We start from the raw sequence: 9812 nt of genomic DNA on the forward strand, positions 1-9812 counted from the left end.
CGAGGAGTTTCTTCGCCTAAGATTAGTTATTATTGTCACGTAAAAATACTTATGGGTGGTAGTCGCATTTATTTCTTGTTCACTAGTGCGATGAATAATAACAAGTTTACCTTTCCTGTAATCATTCTTTGCAATTTCGGAAGCTATGTGTCGGCAGCTAGACTCTTAATTGAAATATAGTGATATAAGCGAAGCGAAGTTAAAATTATTTATTTTACCATTAAAGCTTCACTTCCACAGATTGAAAGTTTTGACAACATTTTTTTCATTTTTTGTCTGGGAACGAGCCAATTTTTGCGAAAATCCACGGAAACCAGTCTTACAAGACTGCTGACAAAAAAATAATCGCAGATTTTTATATTAAAGTTCAAATTGGTGTTTTAAGTATTTTTTTTAAACCGTTAAACCATTAAACATTAATTTTCGAACGGAAATATGAAAATCTACCATCTGATTTCTATATCAACAATCTTATATTAAGAGCAATAATTTGCTCTTTCCAAGACAAACAATAAAACAGTTGTAAAAAATGGTATACATGTGAGAGAGCAGCTTTAAATGTCAGTGAATGGGTAAATGAAGACCTCCAATCATACTGTTTTAACTGTGTAAACAGTTGAACGAGAATACCAAACTTATTCCGCTTTTTTTTTCTCAATGGCCTTCTATTTTATCATAATTGTCATTCCTTCTAATAATATTCAACTCTGTCCCTATTTGAGGTTTATGACGTCGTAATATCGTCGATAAAATACATTGTTTATAATGCCCATGCGTGCAATTATATTGTTTTTAAAAGTTGTACTCAAAATCCTGTGTCAATTAAAATAAAATTCGATTCGATAAGCCATGAGACACGTAGTTACACTTTACCGTAATCAGTTTAATTATTTACATCCGATAGCATGAAGTTACTTAGTATATATAAGGGGTGTGTCTGTGTGTATGACAGCGGGCGGGCGAGCTTGCGTGTGTTTAGTCTGATTGAAAATAATATAAAATATATACATATAAAAAGTCGCAACTCCAATAAAAATTAAACATATATATAGTCCAAACGACGTATAAACTTATACATCTTTAAATTATCCGTTTGCTTACATGGAATACGTTTGCAATTTATTTTGATGATAAATACGTACATGGAAATTGAATACAAGACCAAGCACCGAGTCGGGATCAATTACATCCCCGCTATACACGCGTGTTCGTTCATTCTCATTCTACTGATAAATGGTTCATCCCTTAAGCAAGATGTGTTCAACAGTATCAAATATCAAGTATGATACTCTGTGATTTAAGCCTGATTTTTGGGAATGATAAATTGTATTGAGCTTTGAAAATCTTTTGCATAAATTTGATGAAAACTTTTAGAAACATTGTTTTCTGAAGTAGTTTCAGCTTTCAACTGCAATTAAGATATAATGAGTTTTCATACAATTATATGTTTTTAAAAGAGGAAATATTTGATAATCTTAATCGTTTTATTTCTTTGAATGCAGACAATGCCCGTGCTGGTCTCCAGGAGGGCAGACAAGTGCTTCCAAAAATAGGCTAGGGTGCAGCACCCTCTTATATCTCTTAAGCTCAAACCCATATATTTTTATTGTGAATCACATGTTTATAAATGTCATCTGGAATATAAGCGAGTGCAAAACTTGTTTACTTAAATTGTTCAAATATGCGTACGTGTAAATGTAAAATGAAGTTCTTTTTTTGTGATTCTAATTAGGCTAAAAAATCATTACCGCAAAAGCATTCAGCTTAATCGCGCATTTTATACGACACGACAATAGGTAACAATACATATCAAATAACCACTCATGCTTCAGCCAGCCATACCCTTAAATACATTATCTTCATAATGTAGGATGTACCTGTATCAAGTATCGTAAATCGTGCCTGTTAGTGCGTTCACTTTACCAAGAACGCCTTCGTAAGTCCTGTGTGTCGGCAGTCACCATAATTTTCTGAAGTTCATTTGAATAAGGAGAAACAAACGTATTACAAGTTAAAAAATATTTATACAATTTCGTTTTATTTTCACAGAAAGGGTATTTTAACAGTTCAAAACTAATCTTCCATCAGCAATTCAAAAATGGGCAGATTTTCATCAAATGTATGTATGGTTGTTACGATTCTCACAATCCGAAGTCTACCAGGGGTGATGGGTCACGGTATGCTCTGGGATCCACCAGGGAGGTCCACAGCGTGGCGGCGCGGGTATCCACTTCCGGTAGAAGACCGGAACTACAACGATAATGAACTCTTTTGCGGTGGCAGAACCGTGAGTATTTATATCTCAGTACATTTAGAGTTAGTAGATAATTTGGGACTATATCATTTCAATAAAACCGTTCAATAAAAACCTAGTTTTGTTTGAGCCGACAAACTGATTATATTTATTTATCTTAAGCCACCGAAAATTTGTTCGTTTCTGCTCATATCTCTAAACAAATAGGGTAGGAAGGTAGACATTTTCTGTACCAAACGGCATGACCTGTCCTGAAGCAGGCACGAATATAGTGCCGGAGAGAAGAACGATCAAAATGCAAAAAGGTTCTAGATGAGTGTGGAGATGAAACAATAGGATGTGTCAGGTTAATGGAAACCCATTTTTTACGAGTTAGCATCATAAAGTTAGAGACATATATTATAAACGAGTTTGCGCTGAATATTGATTCATTTGTACAGGAACCATTCAGTCTATTGGTAAGTTTTCTTTACAGTTCTATCAAAACACTTAGATTTTTCTCTTAACCCAACGGTCCCTTGGTCAATAATAATTTGGCAATGTTGGTGTGTCTTATATTGTGACCGTATTTGTCTCTCGATAAGTGTATGGTAGGCCTAGGTCCTTGTAGTCCGGCTGTCAAATAAAGTACTTAAGCAGATAAGTGTGCATGTGAGCAACATGTCCTACGGTTCAAGGTGACTTGTTCCTGCAGTTTCCCTTGTTTTTGTGCCAATTTTAAATTAGGTAGTTACTGCAATTATTCAAATAAATTACACTTATTACTTAATAATTCACAAAACTTTACTTGTCCTCTGATACAATCAGTTTTGGCATTATTAGTTTGTGGAAGTGATAAGAATTATACTGGGCACCTGGGTTTCTTTTTTAATACATGTATATCACTATGGTTTTTAACTCATATCGGGATGGTAACGTTGACATTTTCAAAACGGATGCTAACGCCGTTTTTTCTTCTTCTGTATTTACCTTTAGTAGTGACTATCAAGAAAAACGGAGAAGAATAATAGTAAATATATTTAAAGAAGGTAACATATTAGTACAAAAGTATCACATACCATACAAACATATCACATGAGGCGTTCCGAAGAATATGTGAGTTTGCATTAATCGCTTTCCACCTATCTATCATGTGAACAGAAATGAAGAAGACAATTTTAGTATGCACACCGTGAAATACGGATACCTAAGTTGTTCATATATATAAGTTTGTGAGCTTGCATAAGATTAGACGTTTTTATCTACTTACTTATTAACGCAACACGTTCTCTTCAATGGGTTGAATGCGAAAAGGGTCCATCTGTTTCTGTATCCAATGTCACTTAGGACCTTCTTGCTTCCGTGTCTCGATATGCACTTTTGATTGTTACACGAATGGGCGCATGTCGGGCGACCATTTGTTTTTGATAAATTCAAATTAACATACATTTAAATCTTATATTTATCATCTGACTAAGTCTCTGGTTGTAACAGCTGGTATCAATGATTGCTGACTGCTCATTTACTGCCACTCGTTTGCACAAAATAAATTCAAAATGAATGTTGAGGAACAGCATACGTTAAAGAAATACATTGGGACAACAGCCATTCAAAAAATTCAAACAAATAAATAAGGTATTGCGAAATTTGGAAGCGACTTATTATTCGCATCAAGTGAGCTTACAGGAGTATAATTCCATTTTCTTGCAAATAATGACGGGATGGCGTACCCAATGTCGGACAAAGTAAATTGTCAATAAAAAGCGTAGAAAAACTGCCTGCTTCAGCTAAATGATCCCTTTGAACTTCCTAGTCTGAAAGCCAGAGGTATAAAACTATAGTAACTTGTCCATGGTTAACTTAAGGCTTGTTTCATCAATCAAACTATTTGATTGGCTTTATTTTCTACATTGGACCCAATATAGACTTAAACAGTTTAATACACTTTGCTGCTGCCACTTGTGTAAAACACTTCAACAAGTTGTCCAAAGGTAAATTTCGGACTAGTTTACAAATGATAACATTTAGCCGACTAATGATATTTATAGTTTTATCTCGTTGAATGTTATGTATTATATACATAAGTCCATATGTTTGTCCGGTTAGCGCAGTGGTTAGCGCACTCGCTTCTCACCTAGGCGACCCGGGTTTGATTCCCGGCTTGGGCGCATGTGAGTTTGGTTTGTGGTCACCAAGCCGGACAAGTGGGTTTTCTCCGGGTTCTCCGGTTTCCACCACAACACAAGACCACACTCTCGCGTAAAATCGTGCCAACGTGAGTATTAATATAATGTTGTAATAACTTGTTTCACAATCGTTTTAAAATAGATATGTTTAAACTAATAAGTCCATATTTTACCTTCATTCAATAAATGTCTGAATTTCAACCATTTTCATACATTCAAATGGCTTCTATGCAGACTATTTTTTAAATGTTATGTGTTCCTGCTCATTGTAAAAATGCTTTGAACACCTAGCCCAAAACGTGTCAATGAAATGTTTTAAAAGTAATCATGATAAATTATGTTCAGGGCTTACGCAAGTTTTTTTGTCTACATGAAATATGATACTTCAACCTGTTACGCTAACCCATTTCGAGATATTTGGATCTTATTCTCGTCGGAAGTATTCAAATCAGCATAAAAACGGGATATCAAGTTCACTGAATGGGATATTTTATAAAGACATACGCTAAGCACCTATGTCCCCAGTCGCAGCTTCTATATCTTAGAAATATGACCATTTTTAATTTGTTGATTTTAGGTAACATCAACTTCTAAACTCACATCTAGTAAAGACAAGAGGAATAATACCCTTTACAATAGTAATACCTGTTTGTCAAGTATAGATGTACTTTTGTGCAGGTATCACGGCATTGTGGGTAAAAAAATACTTTTAAAGCGAAAATACCCCAACCGGTGGGGAAAAAATCCTCTTCAATTTTTCGCTAATCTCAGTTTGGGGAAAAAGACGGTGTCAAAACATGATACAGCCATGATATGGCGCGGACAGTCCTTAAAACATATCAGAAAGAAGAAAAAATATGGCCACAGTGTAGTTATTTATTCCCCCACCTGCACCGTCTGGAAAGTATTGTGGTAGGGCGTTTGCTTTGGGTGTGGATGGTCGCTCCGGGAGAGAAATGTTCAATCAAATCTTTATTTCCTCCTATACAAAAGATATGCAAATATATTTACAACGTGTAAAGTGCTCTAACATTGAGCAATATAGAACAAGTTAACACAATAAACAGGGAAAACGTATCTAACATAATTATATATAATATGTATACATTTAGTTACACATATGTACATTGGATGCTTTTGTTTTTAGGTTTTGTATTCTATATTTTTTCATCTTATAACGGGTCCACATTGTTATTTGAGCTAGTGATTTAATTAGTGATTATAAACATAGCTGTGATGAGTATAATAACAGGTATGTATAAGAAAACGATGCATGCATTGTATGCAAGTATTGCTGTGTAATCACACTAACGAAACAGAACAAGAGGCTTTTACGGAACATGTTTCTATACTGTTCGGTATAGCTGTGCACGTAGATAGGTTGAGGTAAAAGTGATTATGATTATGGTTATAATCGGTAGTTAATTAGCAACCAAGCTACGGTTATTATGATAAGCGCTATTAAATGTCGCTTCAGCAAACTCTAGTCAAAGTATGCACGTATACACCGTAATGTATAATTGTATGAACATTGCAGAAGTAGAGCATTGTTGTCCGTGTCTTTAAAAGGTTCTAAATGTGCTCCGAGAAGTCGCAGAGTCCATTGTATTTGTTCCAAGTTAATTAAGCTTTCATAGTCATGTTCATTCAAAATAGTATTCATTTGGGTAGTAAAATCTTCTCTAATTGCCAATGTGTGGTAACACTCGCTTAATACATGTACAAGCTCTTCCTGAAAGGTTAAGTTACACTTAGCACAATGTCTGTTTCGTAAAATCGAAGGTCTGCACCACAATTTTGCTATACTCCTTGCTGTGTGACGAAAACTACTTTTTCTTGAAATAGTATACATAATAGCAGGTTGTAAACATGGATGAAGAATACGAAATAACATAAAATCGCAATCATTGGAAGTACGGATATCCCAGCATAACTTGCATTTAAGTATAACAGCATTGTTAACCATGCGTTTCCAAGTTTGTATATCTGGGGTGGCTCTTTCTACGGAGAAGTAGCTATTTAGCACAAATTGCATGTTGTATTTGGTCAGCAGCTTACATATATCTGTTATAAATCCTCGTTTAATTGAGTTGTTATCAAGAATGTAAGAAATATATTTTCTCACAAAAATTTGTTTGCTTATACACTTCGTACTAGTTAGACTCCCAAGGTAAGTTGTTTCCCGTGAAGCGGTGCGTTGCAACGCTGTTGTTTTTTTCACAAATATCGAGATATATTCTAAAAGGCACAGTTAAAGCACACATTTGCACAGGATAGTTATTATATGTCCTAAGCAGTAATTCAGAAAACATTTCAATGAATTGGGCTTTCCTTTTATCCATTCCAGGTTCAATGGAATCAAAATGGCGGGAAATGTGGTGTGTGTGGTGACAACTACGCTGATGTCATCAAGGATAACGAAAGCATAAATGGAAAATACGTCATAAACCGGAGCATAACCGGATATTACGTCAGAGGTCAGACGATTGAGGTCACTGTTAAGCTGACAGCCAATCACAAGGGATGGTGGGAGTTTAAGTAAGCCTAGCTTTTGTACAAAGAAGAACACCGCTGAACAAATGTCTGAACTACTCAACTATGAACGTATAAATCAAGTATATAGAATCTCAATAATGTTCCATTCTGGCTATGATAAATATAGCACTTCCCATTCGTACTGTTATACCCGCTCCTGTCATTTCCATTACAATATATAGACGAAGTAAACTTCAGCGGGTACCACGCACGAACTTTATTTTATTTCACAAGGATTGTGAAAAAGTTAACTCGTACAAAGTCACTCTCGTTGGCACAATGTTGCATGCGAGTCTGGTCTTCTTTTGTGGAAAAAGTTGAACCCGGGAAAAAAAAAACAACATTTGTCCGGCTTGATGACCACCAACAAAACTCACATGCGCCCGGGCCGGGAATCAAACTTGAGTCACATTTCTTCGCCTAAATCTTAAGTCGACAGTGTTGCCCGAGTTGATATGATGCAGAATTCCCCTCAAGGGAGACAGTATGGCAATGCATATATACTATATATATTCATGTATTCGTGTAAAAAAGACTATGAAAACTAAAATGCAAAGAAGTAAATTCTTTGAAAAGAAAAGACAAGAAGGATTTTTGGTTTATTTTCTACACAGTCTCTGGGGTATCTCAAAATGGAGTATGCACTTAGTTATTCTCATGAAAATAAATACGATCTTCTCAACCCGTTTCAGATTATGTTCCCTCAAGAACTACGACACTGCTGTTACTCAAGATTGCTTGGACGAGCACATTCTCAACTTCTCCGATGTAGGGAAAACTCGTTTCTACCTGGCAGATAATGGGTTCTTAGAATCGCAGAGTTACAAGGTGAAACTTGACCTGCCTGATGACGTCACGTGTGATAACTATGTACTTCAGTGGAAATACTACACGGGTAAAGGAGATAACTTTTTATTCTGATAATTACTTTTATATTGTTATTTTCCACTAATTTGAGTTGAAAAATGTTCCTCTTTCTTGGTCGTTGTGTCAGTATAAGCATCGAACTTGGTATTTTGCTTTATAAAAATTTCATAGAACATTAACCTGATCGGCAAATACCACAATATTACGTTTCACATTTTTCGTAGTATTGGTCCTTGTTTATCTTTTTTTGTGATAGTTTTTATGATTGATACTCAGCTAATATAAACGTTTACTTCAAAGCAATTGTTATATACATATATAATAAGTTCTTTACTATGGTTATCTAGTTTCTCTTAACAATTACTTTAATATCACAGGCAACATATGGGGATGCGGCATTGGCCCTGACGGTGAAGTGCAGTGTTGTACTGGATGCGGAAGCGGACAGGAGACTTTCCAAAACTGCGCGGACATACACATTTCCGGTTCCAATTCTCAGAGTACATCCGGTCCGACAGAGAAGACTAACAAGTCAGAATCAACATTTACTGACAGTACATATACAACGGCGCCACCCCAAACTTCAGCACCACTGACTGAGACTACAACAACATCAACATCGCCAATGTCAGTAGCTACAACTACTACTAATTCACCAACATCAACAGGCGGTCCTTCATCAACAGATGATCCAACAACCCAACCAAGCTACAATAAAATCTGTCAAGCTATTGGCGCTCATTCATCTCAGCCAGTAATGAACCAATGGTGCGCCACCAACTGCAACGCAACGCCATCTTTCTGCCCGCCCGCCATGTGCTTATGTGTAGAAGCTGCAGCTACAACAAAGTCCCCATCAGTTACACCACGTCTAACAATGGGGTGCCAAGCAATTGGCTCTTACGCCTCCCAGCCCGGCATGGACCAATGGTGCACAGACAGCTGCAACGCCACGCCATCCAACTGTCCTACCACCATATGCTCATGCAATACAAAATGAGGCGATAAATAAGAATGCGTGATGTTGTCCCGCGTGGTGTTGCGTGAGTTATTTTGGCAACTGTGCGGCGTCCCATTTTATCTGCACGTCGTGATAATCGCTTTTATATTTGTTTTGTTTCCGATTCTATCGGTAAATCTATTTTTTGAGTGAGGAACAGGATTTGTGTTTTTTTTCACTGTTTGCTTTGTTTATAAACGTTATGATTGTCATATTTTGTGTAATGTTGTTAGGTTAAAGCATACGGTCGCTGAAACATAAACAGTCATGGCGACACTACAGAATCTCATTTATTTTAAACGAATTGAACATCATGTAAGATATTGTTTTTGTTTTGTTTTTATTTCATTTTGTGTCACCTACATATACTGTTCGCCTCTAAACGATCTTACATTTTGTGCAACATTGTTATGAGCAATGATGCAAGCACAAAACAAATATCACAGTATTAAACTATATGATTTATCAATGCGTCATTCATATCTTTAAATGGAAAATTGTAATTCACTTTTCGCCAGCTTGTGATTTCATGTTCCTTAAAGGATTGTTTGATTTAAAAGACCTGCCATACTGCACAACTTATTTTTGTCAAACAAGATTCATATATCATTTACAACGGTTTCATTAAATGCGTTAACATTTTATGATGCACAAATCTGTATTTTGCTCAACTGTGTGTATGTTTTGGATGCGAAAGTTCTAACAGACAGAAACTGTCTCCAATATGAATACCATACATCGAGCAATACCGTGCTAATGATTTGATTTTATTTCTTTGTTTCTTTTACATGAACTATGAATTTGTTTTTAATAAAATATCCAATATAGTCAACTAAAATACATTGTTTACAGGAACGTAATTGGGGAGGGCAAGGATGAATGAAACGCAGTCGCAGTTTGGGGGGGGGTAGTAACGGGATGACGGAGGGAAATAACGGTGACGGAGGGGGATAACTGGGTGACGGAGGGGAATAACGGTGACGGAGGGGTA

General features: G+C 36.1%; 1 protein-coding gene across 1 annotated transcript; it reads left to right on the forward strand.

Moving 5' to 3' along the window:
* The first annotated feature begins 1932 nt into the window (after positions 1-1932).
* Positions 1933-8821, forward strand: LOC128246305 (uncharacterized). The gene is made up of 4 exons (XM_052964498.1): positions 1933-2287; positions 6767-6957; positions 7647-7849; positions 8199-8821. Exons 1-4 carry the CDS (start codon positions 2099-2101, stop codon positions 8819-8821), a joined length of 1206 nt encoding a protein of 401 aa, XP_052820458.1. The 5' UTR covers positions 1933-2098.
* The last annotated feature ends 991 nt before the right edge of the window (positions 8822-9812 follow it).

This window comes from Mya arenaria, chromosome 9 (genome assembly GCF_026914265.1).
Source record: "Mya arenaria isolate MELC-2E11 chromosome 9, ASM2691426v1".
In the NCBI taxonomy this organism is placed as follows: domain Eukaryota; kingdom Metazoa; phylum Mollusca; class Bivalvia; order Myida; family Myidae; genus Mya; species Mya arenaria.

Coding starts and splice junctions, on each gene's coding strand:
- LOC128246305 (XM_052964498.1), top strand. CDS start 2,099: ATGGGCAGATTTTCATCAAATGTATGTATGGTTGTTACGATTCTCACA. Junction 2,288..6,766: donor TCTTTTGCGGTGGCAGAACC/GTGAGTATTTAT, acceptor TATCCATTCCAG/GTTCAATGGAATCAAAATGG. Junction 7,850..8,198: donor TCAGTGGAAATACTACACGG/GTAAAGGAGATA, acceptor TTAATATCACAG/GCAACATATGGGGATGCGGC.